Source organism: Drosophila suzukii (genome assembly GCF_043229965.1).
Source record: "Drosophila suzukii chromosome 2 unlocalized genomic scaffold, CBGP_Dsuzu_IsoJpt1.0 scf_2c, whole genome shotgun sequence".
NCBI lineage: Eukaryota > Metazoa > Arthropoda > Insecta > Diptera > Drosophilidae > Drosophila > Drosophila suzukii.
The window spans coordinates 32322447-32338695 of record NW_027255896.1 but is presented as its reverse complement, the minus strand read 5'-3'; the positions used below and the strand labels follow the sequence as shown (position 1 = coordinate 32338695).

Sequence of the window (16249 nt, the reverse complement as noted above, 5' to 3'; positions counted from 1 at the left end):
AGTATCAGCAGCCATTAGAACCAGCGCGAGACGACACCGATACCAACCGAGCCACCCACCGCTGTAATAAGTAAAACGAAAATAAACCCACTGTTATCCTTTGAAATCTGTGCTTTTTCACTGATTATCGGGGCAGTCACGTAATATAAATTTGGTGGAACGAACACACAATCAACTGAGCTAGCCGCACGAAGCTCGTAGCGAGCAGACCAACAAAATCAGTTCCTGTAACCCAGAAATAAGGAAAAAACAACCTTCACGTTTGAGTTCTGTATAAAAACTGACTTTTTTTTCTAAATCATCTTTTATTCCTTCTAACTAAAATGAAATTCTTATAATCTGCTTATCTATTGTCTACGCAAAGGCCGCATTTGTTTGCTTAAGAGGGAGCCTTATCAACGGTCTCCCGCTAAGCCACCTTTTGTGCAGTGTGAGAAGTATATTTATGGTCAGGCTCATGTGCCCTGTACTTAAGATAACAATTGTTCGGCATTGGACCCTTGTAGGCTTTAAGTTACAGATCGTTATATAAGGCTCTAGATAGATTTACATATTGACATAAATAGAGCTCATAAATCCTTAAATTTATGACAATTATTGTCCTTCTTGAACATTCTGCCAAGGGCCGGCAAGGTGAGGTGTAGAGGCTATCAATTTGTAAATTCTTTTCGTTAACAATACAAACATAAAACAAGGGAGAACGCTATAGTCGAGTACCTCGACTATTAGATACCCGTTACTCAGCTAAAGGGACCAAAGGGAAATGGAGATGTAAAAGCAGTAATGCGAGATTGAAGTGCGCCACCTACCCGCGATCTCAATATATGACTATGTGGGCGGTAGATAGATTTAGGCGTTCTGGGTGTTAGAGTGGGCGTAGCAAACTTTTTTTAGAGTCAGTCGATAGGTATTGACGAAACTAATACATTTCAGTTAACATTTATTTCTAGCATAAAAATTAAGGGCGCCACAGAAAAAGGCGGTTTGCCGGCGTTAGAGTGGACGTGGCAAACTTTTTTTTGGATCAATTGATAGGTATTAACAGGACTAATACATTTCACTTAAAATCTTTTATCTAGCATAAAAACTGTGGGAACCACAGATTTGGGCGTTTTGTGGGCGTCAAAGTGGGCGTGGCATCTTGGCGTAACAAATTTACACTGCGTACAAGGCTACGGAAGAATATATATACTTTATGGGGTCGTAAACGCTTCGTTCCGTTCGTACCGTTTTACTCTACGAGTAACAGGTATAATTAGCGGACTGTATTTCTTTACTTCGATATATTTATTTATTTGCTTGTAACTGCGAAAGTCCAGCGAAAGCAATAGCATGCAATCGTTGCCCTGTAGCACATTTTCTTATGGCATATATTACTATGATTATTGCTATTATTAATCCGAATCTTTTAATCTTTTAATTCAATATGATTTTCTTTTAAGTATTTAATTTCTTTATTTAAAATTGCAATCTCAATAGTATGATTAACAGAGTTCAATTTGAATGGATCCCAAACAACCTTTGGGATTTGATCAATATCTCATACATAGGATGATGATAATACTTCTTCACTTTCAGATTGAATATTATGATGGGCAATCAAAATCCTATCATCCCTTCTAGCAGTACAATCTGATGCTATACTTAGAAATCCTTGCGTTGGCAAATCAAGTAACTGAATTTGTGCATTCGTACACTGTACTCTTATCTTGAAATTAAAGGGAACCTTAAACAACCAACAACTTTTCTTTTCTAGCTCTGTCCCACACGTTGAAGTATTTATTACTGTTTTGTATATACAGTTTTAAACTCTATTTGGCTTGAGTGGTTGTACGTCACAGGAATTGTCATTCAGAATTCCAAGGCCAACTTCCCTGGCAAATTCTCGTATTTTGCTGGCATTTGTGTAAAGACATTCGTCCTACCCAAAAATCTCTTTTCTTCTATTGACTCAACCACATCTAATGGTGGTATTAAAAAGTGATCGTGTGTTAAAACTTCACTACTTCTTTGTAAGTCAAAATATTATCCAATTACCCGTTTTAAATGAAATTTAACGGATTTAACACTTGCTTCCCAAATACCTCCGAAGTGAGGTCCTGCCGGCGGGATAAAATGCCAAATAATGTTGCCGTTTTTAATTTCTGAAGTTACTCTACTATTATTTTTAATGGCTTTTAGAAATACTCCATCCAACTTCCGAGCAGCACCTAAGAAATTAAGAAATACTTACCTTCTGCGTTTGCCTCAACCATATGCCCTAAAGACATGTATTCTGTCATAAGCTTGCAGTACTGTTCTTTAAGGCTTTGATTTTTAATTATTTTTTCTCCAAATTTAAACATCTAGCCAAGCCTTGACCTTTAGATTCCCCTAAGGTTTGCTCTTCCTTAAAAGGCATCTTAACAACATATTGTCCCAAAGAGTCAATGTGTCTTGTTTTCGTGAAATTTTTTTCACAAATTTCAGACTTCAAATCCTCCTTACATTCTTCTTCCAATTCCCAAAATCCGTCCATCTTTATTACTCCTTTCTTAAGAATTTTAGCATATAAATCGACTCCTATAATTAAGTCCACACGACCGGGCTTGTTAAACTTGGGATCGGCTAATGGGTAGTTTTGCCACCTCGTTTTATCAATATTTAATGAGCGCATTTTGGGAGGACAATTACCTCCACTACTACTCATTTTTCCTTTCTTTTAAAGGTTTAATGTTCAGTTTTATTTTATACTTTGATATGCATTTTTTAATCGAGGAAACTCCACTTATCTTAGTATAATTTTTTATTTTTGGTAGCTTGAGTACTTGTGAAGCTTCCTCCGATATAATAGTAATCTGAGATCCACTGTCAATCAGTGCTCTGGGTTTTTCAAAGCCTCCACTAGCTGATTTTACATAAGTCAATGCTGTGGCCAATAAGGCTTTTTCCGTCGTCCTAAACGTATTTACAATTTTCTTATTATATTAATGTGAAGAAACGTGTGGTGCGGATTTTTGCAATTCAAGCAAAGAATTCCATTTGTGCACTTTTTATTGCTTGAATGCTCCAGACACTTCAATCAAATGTGTCTTTTTTTTTGCCCAGTCTTATCTTATAGATTTATTTTCCTGTGGAAAGGAGACAATAGAGCTGAGCCTTTGCTCTAAGAACTCCATGACATCAGAAAGTGCCGGAATTTCCTTTGTCTTTTTTACATTACTCTCATATAAATTAAAAGAATCTTTGTTAGATTTCCAAAGTATAATGTGGGCAAAAACTGCATCCAGATCTTCGGATAATTGTCGCCTTAATTTAATTATATAAATTGGCCCATTAACTACCTCAAAAAATATTTTAGTTTGCTTATTGGATTTCAGATTTAGATTGGGTAAATCCATAAGCCTATTTATGTGATCGAAGGAAATTTTTCTTCTCTTCTCATTCCGCTTGGTTAGCAACTCCCAGGCAGCTTCATAATTATCTCCTAGCAGTAAATGGGAAACCACGTTCTTGGCTTCCCCTTTTAACGCTGACTTGAGATAATTAAATTTAAGAGTGGTGCTTAGGTCCTATCTTGTATGAATTAGTTCCATAAACAACTCGTTAAATAGATCCCTGCCTGATTTATTTCATTGTTAAGTCTTTTATCTATAACATCTAAAGTGTTTTGGACATCGAATTCTAATTCGGTAATCTTGTCCTCAAATTCCGAGCTCTCGAAACCACTTTTTACTTCATCTATTAAACCAAAAGTTTTAATTTTCCAAAATTGAAATTTTTTTCAAATTTCAAGGAAAAAATATGGCCATTTAAATTATTAAAGGTTTCCTCGAGATATTTTCTTAAATGCCAAACATTGTTTTCAAAATGATTCTTCAACTTAGCAGATCTCGAAGTGGTTTTAAGTTATCTTATTTCTGCCGTTTTTACCTCACTACTGAGGTCTCACTAACTGAGTCCTTTTCATACTGTATCTCTAGTTTAGCAAGTATCATCATCATCGCATCATAATGTTTTGATGTGAAATATTCGTGCTCGACAACACCGATCTTTAGTAAAACACTGTGGGTATGTATAAAAAGCTTTTGTAGGTCCAAAGATTTTTGAAACTCCTGTTGAGTTAAATGTATTTTTGCCTCTAAAGCCCTGATTTGCTGAGAAAACTCGGACTGCTTCTGCAAGAGCTCAAAGGTCTTGTCTGACAACATTTTCTTAATTTATATATATTTTTATTTATTTATGTACGTTAAGCAAATTAGGAATAATTTGTATATCTAACTTATCTGAATTTGGACGCTTGTAGATGTCGGCGATGCTCGATGTCGATGTCGTTGGTGATACTGTATAATTGATGCTGGCTGCTTGAAGTCGATGATGTTGATGATGCTTGAAATCGTCTTCGCTGCGGTTGCTGGTCTTCCTTTTTTTCCTTTTTTTATGGATGATTTTATTGTTTTTTGTTTTTCAATTTTGTTTTTGTGTTGTAATTTATTGTCGTTTTGTTAGCTTCAGGCTTCGTGCTTTTTAGCTTTTATGCTTTATAGCTAATGCATTTTTGCATTGTAGGCACAAAATTTTATATTGGCACATTGATTGATATTGACACGCCTTACCCACTTATTGCTTTGAATATATAAATCACTATATTTCTATATATATTTATCCGATGTTATGGCCTCGGAAACGCCTTACCGACTTAGCGACCTTTAGCTGTTAAGTTACAGAATCTTTAAGGTGCTTAAAAAAAGACTCCTTGCTTGTCTTTTTGCATTTATTTTCTTCATCACTGTTGTCTCTTACCACTGGTGGGGAAAACAATCATGTGAACCTATTGCTACCTTTAGCTGCAAGTGTCTAGCACTTAGCAGAATCTTGAAGTCTCTTACCAGTGCACTATGGGTAAAAAACCCGATTTTGGTGCATAAACCTATTTATTTTCTTAATTAATTTTTATGAATGGCCCATACTAATCGAATCTAGACATCTTCATTTCAAAAAAACCGCCCTCCAAAAATTTTTGGTGGCAACTCTGTAGTATTGCCACTCCAACAAAGTCAGCTATTCGAGAGGCTTTGCTATGTCGTTAAATTGGCGCGAAAAATTGGCGAACTTTACGTGCTTGTTGTTTTCTGTGAAAAAAAAGTTTAATAAATATGAAAATGGAAATTCCTTGCAAAGGTATTTATTAATGCAAATTAGCTTAAACATTTGATTTTATGTGTCTTGTTGTCCACCTGTGAACTGTTTTATATGTGTATCTTTATAGATTTGAACTTACAATTGTGTTTGTGTTTTGTGGAGTATAACTTATTAATAGCACAGACTTGCAAAAGAGTAAGAACGAGAAATTGATTACAAAAGTGTCCTTATTGTCATACAACTAATCGTTTTTGCTCATTTTTGCTCCTTTTCGCTAAACTTGCGTTTATGTAGAGACATATGTGTTTGGTCACGGGGCTCTTCTTGCAGTTTGGGAAAGCAACAAACGCTCGCGAGAAGCATTGGAGACTTACATATTCGACAAATTGAATGCCGATCATCAAAATGAAACAATAATAAAAACAATATCAACTAAAATTACTAACTTTATAAATTACATAAATAAACATTTGCCTCGATGCTGCCGAAACATAAAGCGATTTAGACAAAAACACGCTATGTGGCTAGCCGGTAATATGACTATACTTTCTGATAGAAATGAATCCCCACAGAAGAAAGGTGGTCGTCCAAAATTGTCATATGAAGCTGCTGGTAAACGACTCAAAATAAAGTTGGCATCTGAACTTGCGGTAGAAAATGAAAATTCAACTCCTTTGTTACTACACGCTGCTAACATTTCCGCCAGAAAATCAACAGAAAATGAAATTATTAAAAAAAGTGATAGAACTGAATCGCTGGCTCCGAGTCCAATAACTTCTGAAAAGGCATTCGCTTTTTTTATGGAAAATGGATTTACTAAGCAGCAATACATAAATGTAAAACAAATTAGTAAACAACATGGCTGCGATATTTACCCCCCTTATTCGAAAATAGCTGAGGAGAAATTAAAATGTAGACCTGCTGGAATAGCATGGACCGAAAATGAAGCCAAAGTTTCCTTGCAAAACTTATTGAACCATACCGCTTCACGAATATTACTGATGCAAAAGGAAGTTTGTGAAGTACTTTCAGATGTTACTCATTGTACTCTTATTTTTAGCTACGGTTTTGATGGGTCTACTGGTCACAGTTTATACAAACAAAAATTTAGCATCGCAGAGGGTCAATCTTTAGATGATTCTCTTTTTGTTACATCAATGACTCCTATAAAAATGATAGATCAGAAACAAAGGGTCATTTGGTTAAATAAATCGCCTCAGTCCATAAGATTTTGCCGTCCTGTGAAAATTGCTTACGTAAAAGAAACAACGTCTCTTATATTAAAAGAAAATGAAAACTTGGACAATCAGATTAAAAACCTGGATATATACGTGCATCCTTATCAATCAGCCGAAATTTTTGTAAAATTTGATGGGCACCTGACACTTATAGACGGCAAGGTGTTAAATATATTAACAGGAACGAAATCCTGTCAGTTGTGTCCAATGTGTGGGGCAAAGCCCACCCAGCTTCTTACTATTACTGATTTTAACTCCAAAACGTTTGATATGAAGCCACATACGGATCAATATGGATTAAGTTCCCTTCATGCGTGGATCCGCTTTTTTGAATTCTTGCTCAAAATATCGTACAGAATTGAGCTTAGAAAGTGGCATGTCAAGGGAAATGACAAAATCGAATTGGAGGCACGTAAACATAAAGTTCAAGCAGCGTTTTGGAATGATATGGGGCTTCATGTGGACAAGCCGAGACAAAACGGCAGTGGCAATACAAATGACGGAAATACGGCGAGGCGGGCATTCTCCAACCCAAAATTATTGTCCTCTATATTAGGAATAGATCACAGTTTGATTCAGCGCCTACATGTAATTCTGATCGCCATAAATTGTCATTACCCTATAAATTCGGAAAAATTCAAAATATTCTGTTCAGAAACTTTTTCTATGTATATGGCTAATTACTTTTGGTACCCCATGTCGCCAACAGTGCACAAAGTTTTAGTACATGGATACATAATCATTGAAAAATCGATTGTTCCTGTTGGCTCTTTAGCAGAAAGTGCATCAGAAGCAAGACACAAACTTTTTAAGGCTGACAGAAAAGATCATGCCAGAAAATGTAGCCGGGTTGACAATATGTCAGATGTTTTTCACAGAGCTATGGATTCGTCTGATCCCCTATTATCTAGTTTTTGCTCAACAAAAACCAACCGGATGCCTCTGCCAGCAGAGGTTGTAGATCTTTTGGATTCGCCAATCATATCCCCAGGCACAGAAGACACAGATGAAGAAAATTGTAACGATGATGTAAGTGACACTTTTGAAATAGAATTAGAGGAAGAGGTACCAGACGATATTGAAAACTAAAAAACAAGGAAAAAATAAAAAGAGTAAGTTAAAATTGTTGAGTTATTAAAAAAAATTAATCGAATTTTTTTTCAGTGTTCTTCAAATGTAACAATGGATCCCAAATATGTTACCGGTTTTTTTCTATAATGTAACACCAAATAGGATTAAAATTATAATTTATAATAATTACTTATTTTAAAATGTATTTTTAACCACTGTGCGGTGGACAAATTAAAAAAAAAAACAAAAACCAAAATTTTGTTTAAATTTAAATAATACACCAAAAAAAGTTTCAAGTCAATATCTTAAAAACTAGAGTTTATGCACCAAAAACGGTTTTTTTGCCCATAGTGCAGTGGTAGGGGAAGACAACAGAGAGGTCTAACCAAATATTCCGCAAGGAATCAAAACGGCTCGAATGACCAAAATGAAAAGGTAATCATGGAATAAGGAAAAAACAACCTTCACGTTTGAGTTCTGTATAAAAACTGACTTTTATTTTTCTAAGTCTTCTTTTATTCTTTCTAACTAACATGAAATTCTTATAATATGCTTATCTATGGTCTACGCAAAGACCACATTTGTTTGCTTGAGCGGGAGCCTTATCAAAGGTCTCCCGCTAAGCCACCCTTTGTGCAGTGTGAGAACTATATTATAGGCTCAAGTGCCCTGTTCTTAAGATTACAATTGTTCTGCACTTCACCCTTGTAGGTTTTAAGTTACAGATCCTTACTTAAGGCTATAGATAGATTTATATATTGACATGAACAGAGCTCATAAAACCTTACACTTATGACAATTAGTGTTCTTCTTGAACAGTTCGCTACACCGATAACCTTTGAATAATAGGGTATAGGAAAGTATTTAATAGGTAGAAGGAAGCGTTTCCGACCCCATAAAGTGTATATATTTTTGATTAGCATTACTAGCCGAGTCTGCCTTGCCATGTCCGTCTGTCCTTAGAACGCAGAGTTCTCGATAACTATAATAGCTAGATTATTGGGACTTGGCATGCAGATTCTTGGGCCTTCTGTGCATTATTCGATGTGAGTGGTTGTTTAATGTTACACTTGGTAAATAGAACTACTTAAGCCTAGCTTAACTTAAGCACTCCAGAGCGGAAAACTGCCGCTCGACACTGCCGCCAGAAATTAAACGCCCTTATGGCGTGAACATTCTCCCCGCCCCCTTGCGAGGACACCCGTAGCAAGAACCTCAGAAGAGTAGGCTTGGGAGCATGATGGAAACGTATTTAGGAGAGTGTGGTGGCCCTTTCCACACTTGTGGTATCGGAACTAAAGGAAGGAAATTATTTTTTGAAATTCTGTCACTCGATTTGTGTCTTTGGACTGGACGTGGAGGAAATTGGCAGATATGAAGCTATCGACGGCCTCAAGACTTCGATGACGCTAAATCAAACAGGAATCAAGTTCGAGCCACTTAGGAATTTCGGCCTTGTTTTGGATGGACTGCTCCCATAATGAGAGCGTGACCTTTGGTAGTTTTGTCGAGCATATATAAACCAGAATAGAACCAATTCTCAATATAAACGCCGAAAATGTGCAAGAAAGTTAAGTAGCCTTGAATCGTGCGTTGAAGTTCCTTTACGACTGCGCCAGACTCCTATGCTATGGATTGCACATTCAACGGGCGTTAGACTCGGATTGTCTATGTATATCGCCGTGAAAAGGTCCCGGAAAGTCGGCCAGCGAAGATAATCACCAGAGAAAACCTCTGTGTCGATAGAGGGAACCGAATGCCATAAGACGAGGAGTTTTGGAACGGAGTTACTTGAGCTTGAGGTATTTGGGAGGAGTCCTGTTGGACTTGTTCCATGAGCTGCGACTCAAACATTTCAAAAGTGGAGTATGCTTGGTAATACTTGGATTATAGTATGGATTTGGTCTCTGCGGCGCTTTCGCCTGCAGCCACAACGCAATCGGAGCATATGCCATAAGCTGCCTTTACCGCTTGCCACAAATAACTGATATGATCGCGACGGACTTTACCGGCGGATAAAGTTGGGGTAGGAGCACCTGGAGCGTTCACAGTGGCCTCAAATTGGACCAGACAGTCAGCTGTGGCCATAAATCGGACCAAAGCGGATGTTGCCAAGACGGAAAATAATTTAGAATTTTAATTCAGAAGTAAGAAAACGGAAACGGGCAAGAAACTAGTTGGAATTTTAAAAGCAATGGAAGTTTGTAAACATATACGGTCATATACGGCTTGTGGGATAGCCAAATTCAATACTTTAATTTTGTTTCTTTGGAAGGAAAACTTATTGTGAGCCTGTGGAGTGCGAATAGCGGAATAACGTAGCGGGAATTGTGAAGACTTTGCTTATGTTTGTTGTCGGTTCGTTTGTTTGTTACCTGCATAAGTTAATTACTCAATTTGCTGGAGTTATAATATTTATGTAAATATAAACATAGAGCTTGAACACAGTACACAATAAAAAGCGCAATTCTTAAGGAAAAATTTTATAATCTTTAAATTTGTAATGTGACTGAGTTATGTTTTACACACAATTGCAATTGAAAATATATTTTATAAATATTTTTAGTTGAATAGTAGCACTGGAATATCTTCTACAATTATTTTAATTGTACAATTTTGGGCAAAGAAAACTGGCATATCGGATTTGAAATACATTTATTAAATGCCGTTGCTTCGGATTAAACACTGTTGAACTTAGACAATATATCATACAGAAAGTTAGTCGAAATAGGGCTCAAAAAACTGGCTGTATGTCCGGGAATGACCGAGCCACCGTTGCTGCCCGAAAAAATCCAAGGAAACTACAGCAGAGGAAAATCCAAAGATTATGAAATCCGGCTGACTTGACCAAAATATCGCTTAATCGCTGAAATTAGATGAAATCCCAACGAAAAAGGTACGAAAAACACGGGGGCACTTTACACTTGGAAAATATAACTGCTTAAGCCTAGCTTAACTTAAGCGCTCCAGAGCGAAGCGGAGACCTAGGATAGAGATGGAAAGGGAGAGCAGAGGGCAGCGCAAGCGCGCGAGATGGAGACACCTGGAGAGAACTGTCGCCCTACTCTGCCTCCAGAAATGTAACTACCTTTTGGCGTGAACAATCGACTTTGCAGCCGTGTAACTCGGAGTTTTTCCTCTCTCCCCTTTCGTACAAGTTTGTATGGGATTTGAGCCGCGTTCAACGGTAAATGGATGCGACGCGTTCATAATGCAAACGGCCCTTAAAGGAGTGGAGGCCGGATTGGGAACGCGATTGTTCCGCTAATGCTGCAGGAAGTCGCCCTTAGCGGGCGCGCTATTTTCCCTCTCCGCTTTAGCTGTCAAGTGGCTGGTGGTGGGGGAGTCCAGCGATTCGCCAATGGAGAGCTCATCGGAAATCGTATTACTCAGCTTCACCGACTTTTTCCCCCATAAGAAATACTCGCACACAGAAACCGATTCAGTATAACAGTGTTTTGTTTAGTATTTTTTACCAGTTTATGTGATTTCTGTTCTTGGCATTTCGGGATTTTTTTAAAAAGAATATGCATTTGAACTGCAATTGATCTCATCTTGAAAATAAATATTGCTATGCTCTCTTTTAAGGAAAAGACCAACCTCCATCTTAGGTCCTTCTTGGCAAGTCCTGGCAAGAAAATGCACCAAAGCGTATATTATTTATCTAATCAAAAAGCCATTTGAAAAAAATGGCTCCCAAAATTGTTTCTTAAAAAATGAATATAGTCAAGGAACCGGATGAGAGGAAGATGTTATAAATGCTTAAAAGGGTCCCAATGGCTCAAACTTATGGAAACTCTCGTGTCATCACTGTTGGCCCAAAATAGTCCCTATTCCATACTTGTTCAATTTCTGAAAAACAATGAAAAAAATAATTTGGTCTACGAAGCTCAATAGAGTATAATAGAACCAGTTAGACATTTGTCGGAAATATGTAAGAGTCACCTTGGAGCAACGTAGGATGACGAAATTATTGACACGGCCATCACACAAAATAATTTTTTAAATCGTTTTTCGTTTTTAATAACCGTTACTCGTAAATTAATATGGTATGCTAGGCTCGTCGGCAACTGAGATCTCAGAAACTATAAGAGCAAGAATGTTTGGATTAAGCAATCAAGTTCTTGGGCCTCCTGCGCCCACATTAACGTCCACAAACGTCTATTACGGTAAAACCCGTCTAGCAGCCACATTTTTTAATATTTTTAAAGATTTTAATGATAATTTGTTGTTATTATCAATACCCATATACATGCCAAAAAGGATTTCAATTCCATTTCATTAAAAATATGCATTTACTAATAAGATATAGCCAAAAAGTAAAAAAAATTCTACAAATGAAAATGTTTAGAAATTTGCATTCGAGCCAATTTTTTTTCTTTTTCATACTATTTTTTTCTAGCATTGTCACTTTTAAATTAATTATGAAAAATATAAGCAAAGTGATTTTTGAAAAATTCTTTTTGCAGTTACTATTAGTTTTGTGTAGAGAAACTTTAAGAACCAAAAAATTTTAGTTTTCAAGACAAAAAAAGTTTAAAAAGCAGATTTTCACAAAAATTCGTCAGTTTCAATATGTACTGAATTGGTTAAGAAAAGTCTGCTATTATTCAAACGGAATTTAAATAAATACACAAGTAAGTTCAAATTAGGAGTATTTTTAACTTTTGTTTGTATATTAATTTGACCACCACTGTATTTAAGGTATTTTCTAACAAAAAATGGTGAATATTCAACAAAAATTAAAATTAATACAAGAGGTGGCATTCTATACACACAAAAAAAGTGGTTGGAAAAATTGACAATACTATAGCGACTTTACCATTTAAAATTGTTGTATATGGATTTTTTTTTTTTGCTTACTATTAAATCAAATTTAATAAATAATATTTTCCACACAAAAGTAAGCAACAATAACTATACAAGTCCTAAGCTAAGCACTTAAAAGTAAAGACTTTACTTAAAATATAACATAAACACACTTCTAAAAAAATGTGAAAATTACATTTTTTATTTTGCTTATAAATTGCTGCAGTAAAGAATCAATGAGTTAATAATTTAAAAAAAATTGTATAGGCTTATATGTACTACTCTATTATGGGTTGGATAACTATAAAAATAGTTATACCCGTTCGGTCTCGGCTGTGGTCTCGGGAACTATAAAAGCTGCAATACTGGGATTGGGCATGCAGGGTGCCACGCCAACTCTAACGCGCACAAGCCGCCCAAAGCGGTGGCTCCTACAGTTTTAATGCTAGAATAAAAATTTTATATGAAATGTATTGTTCTCTTCAATACCAATCGATTGACCCAAAAAAAATGTTGCCTATCTTAAAAAGTACCGCGGTCATCTCGGAAACTATAAAAAAACAGAATTGGGACTTCAATTTTAGATTTCGTAGCCATGTACACAGCGCAAGTTTGTCACGCGAATGTGCCACGCCCACTCTTACACCTACAAACCGTCCAACACTGTGGCGCCAACAATTTTCCTGCTTATCCATACGTATCAATTGACCCAAAATTATTATTTATATGGGCGTTAGAGTGTCGTAGCAATCGATAGGTATTGACGAGAACAATACATTTCAGTTAAAATTTTTGATCTGGAATGCAAATTGTGGGCGCCACTGGCTTGGGCGGTTTGTGGTCGTTAGAGTGGGCGTGGTAAACTTTTTTTGGGTCAATCGATAGGTATTGACGAGAGCAACACATTTCAGTTAAAATTTTTATTGTAGCATCAAAACTGTAGGAGCCACAGTTTTGGGTGGCTTGTAGGCGTTACAGTGGGCTTGGCACTCTGCTGATACAAACTTGCGCTGCGCAGGAATCTCAGGAATCTGCATGCCTAATCCCGGTATTGTAGCTTGTATAGTTTCCGAGATCTTAGCGTTCATACGGACAGACGGACAGACGGACATGGCTAGATCGACTCGGCTAGTGATCCTGATCAGGAATATATATACTTTATAGTTCGGAAACGCTTCCTTCTGCTTGTTACATACTTTCCGACGAATTTAGTATACCCTTTTACGCTACGAGTAACGGGTATCAAAATTTAGCTACAATATATTAGTCCAGTTAAAAAATATCGATTAACCCAAAAAAAAGTTTGCAACGTCCGCTCTAACGCCCACAAGCCGCCCAAATTTTAACTGAAATACCTATCGATTGACCCAAAAAAAAAGTTTGCCACGGCCACTCTAACGCCAATAATGCTTAAACCTGTCTGCCGCAGGTAGCTGGAGCGTGACAATATCGCTTTGCTGCTTGCATATCTCCATCCAGCCTTGATCCCTTTAACTGAGTAACGGATATCCGTTAGTCGAGGCACTCGAGTTAAGCGTTCTTCATTGTTTTTAGATTCAATTTTGCTCATTGATTTATCGATCCAATACCAGAAGTTCCTATCGTTTGGCGCTGCCAGAAATATACGCATTTACAGAAAAATGGGAGCAAAAAGCGCTGAAAGCTCAAATTCAATTAATTTATTTCCTTAAGTAATGAATAATTTAAACAATCAGATGGCGCCGGTTCTAGCTCTCGCATTTTTTTTTTTGCACAAATTGGTGCTTTAGTTTCCGAAAAACTCAATTTTTTTGACGAATTTTTCTTTGCGTTATTAAAGTTACCCGCTGGGTCAAGTGTGTCGAGCAAAAAGGAGATTATGTTGAGAAATAAATCGCCACATTTCCAAAATTTCGTTTTTCTTTTGGAGGCTAAGTACTTATCGGACCACCCTCGTATATTCGATGCAATCGACTATCAGATACCCGTTTATTAGCTAGGTGTACTGGGAGCACTCAGCTTTTTTAATTGCCGAGATCTCTTTTGAAACCAGAAAAAAGACCACAAGTGCCTACCGATTTCGTAAATTTTGATCATTAAAGCTTTGTCTTTCTCGCACTTACGTAAAATCGAATAGTCTGAAAAAATATTGCTTAGTGAATAAGCCGAAAAATGCAGTGGAATAACCGCATTAGGAGATTTTTATTTACAAATTTGTCAACCAACATTACCGATTCATTAACTTCAATATATTCTAGGAAGCCAAAGCCAAGCGAAAGTTGTATTCCTCGAACAGTTCCGGGGCCACTCGGTACGGCTGATCTATAAGTGATAGGCGGATCGGCGTTTGGCACGATGGCGTGGGCGGGGTAAGTGGTTGCTGACAGTTCGGCAGTGGTGTTTCAGCAACGGAAATCGGTGGTGATGATGCTGTCGGGCTGGTATATCGCTGGTCCTCTGTTTCCACCTGAGTGGTAAATTTCGACGTCAGTGGAGTGGAGACGTAAATGATGGGTTGGTAAACAATTTGTGCCGGTTTTGCCTCAGCGTAGCTGGTCTGTGCGTACTCTTGGGACTTTTCGGTTGTGCCCTCAGATTGCCTGCAGATTGGAGTTGGCTGATTATAAATTGGAGCTGATGGAGCCACAGATGTTTCGTATGCTGAAGCAGGTGGTGCCAGATCTTCATAAATTGGAGCTGGTGGTGCTGGAGCTCCAAAGGAAGGAGCTGGCGGCGCTACATAGCCCGCATCACCATTTCCGGGGCTATTGTACTCTTGATTAAGTTTGACCAACCCTTCGTTTGGTGACACTCCAAAACTATCTCCTCCAAAGGAAGGACTCTGTGGTGCCGCATAGCTTATCTGCAGTTGTGGCAGCAGACCAAAACTGCCGGCACATTTGCCACAGGGATTGGGTGAGGGGAAGAGTTCTGGCAGTTTCTTACAGAGTTTAATTTGTTTGAATGGATCCAAGTCCTGGAGATGTAGACCATTACAGTTATTGACTACAGCGGGAAAGGAGGCAAGTGGAGATGATTGATACACCACGTTGTTGGTACAGAAGTTGTGGTTGCGGGGGAACAGATCGTCCCACCACTTAAGTAGCGAGCGGTTCGTGCGTTTCAGAGACTCATTTGGGGTCACTAAAGAACCCGCGTCTGCCTTTAGGTAGTAGATGGGCTCACCCGGAGTCTCAATTCGATTCAACACGCCGTTATCCTTAGCGGATGTGGACGCGATAACAGCCAGTTCCAGGAGGCTTACAATCCACAATCTCATCCTGGTGCTCAGCATGTTGCTACGAATGCGATTGTAACACTAACCGAGGCAAACTCAAATCAAACTGCAAAATCCAGTAGCTGTTACTTTCAGCCGACTGCGTGACGTGCAAATCTACGGCCGAATAATGCAAGGTCAGCATACGCTGATACCTTTGGCAGGGTATAATAGTTGGCACAAAAAGCACACATTTGTTTGTTAAAGTAATATTTAATATCTAAGTCTAATTTTGTATTTTTCCAATAATTATTAATATATCAGTGCGATCATAAAAATGGAAAAACTGACATTCAATCTTATAATTCGTAAATTCATTACAACTTGTATTCGTTTGTAAGCAGGTAAGGGCATTAAAAGGTCTCTCAAGCCAACGAGGTGATTATAATGAACGGTACATTTTATACTTATGTTTGAGTTAAACAAAAAACCATGTCTAGCCTAAGTTTTACAGTCCCCACCACCAACAGGTGTTCCCATTTAATTTATAATTTCTTATTCTTAGTAACCGCACATGGAGGCAAATGACTTCATTTTACATGCGTTTTTTTATTATTATAGATGGGGTAACGACAGTAAAAAAAGTTTGGTTGGACATTCAAGCTAAAAATAAACAGTCATTACCATGAAAGTGGTATCATTGGAAAGTCTGTTCTTTTGGCTATACCTTTTTCCTCCAGCACTTTGATGTTATTTGCAAAGTCTTTAAGAAATGTTGCAAAATGTCAAAATACTTTTTTAACTGAAAATAATT

General features: G+C 37.4%; 1 protein-coding gene and 1 long non-coding RNA gene across 5 annotated transcripts; one reads left to right on the top strand and one right to left on the bottom strand.

The window, feature by feature from the left end:
• Positions 1–4887: 4887 nt before the first annotated feature.
• On the top strand, positions 4888–7761 carry LOC139354192 (uncharacterized). 4 transcript variants are annotated; one of them, XR_011605296.1, is made up of 4 exons: positions 4888–5160; positions 5249–5316; positions 5416–7471; positions 7524–7761. It is a non-coding gene; the product is annotated as an uncharacterized lncRNA (long non-coding RNA). The 4 variants fall into 4 exon arrangements; XR_011605294.1 differs by having other exon boundaries at positions 5249–7471; XR_011605297.1 differs by lacking the exon at positions 5249–5316 and having other exon boundaries at positions 7524–7760.
• A 6610-nt stretch (positions 7762–14371) lies between these two features.
• Positions 14372–15561, bottom strand: psd (palisade). Its single transcript, XM_017087136.4, has one exon. The coding sequence runs from the start codon at positions 15511–15513 to the stop codon at positions 14473–14475; it is 1041 nt and encodes a 346-aa protein (XP_016942625.1). The 5' UTR covers positions 15514–15561; the 3' UTR covers positions 14372–14472.
• Between the last annotated feature and the right edge of the window lie 688 nt (positions 15562–16249).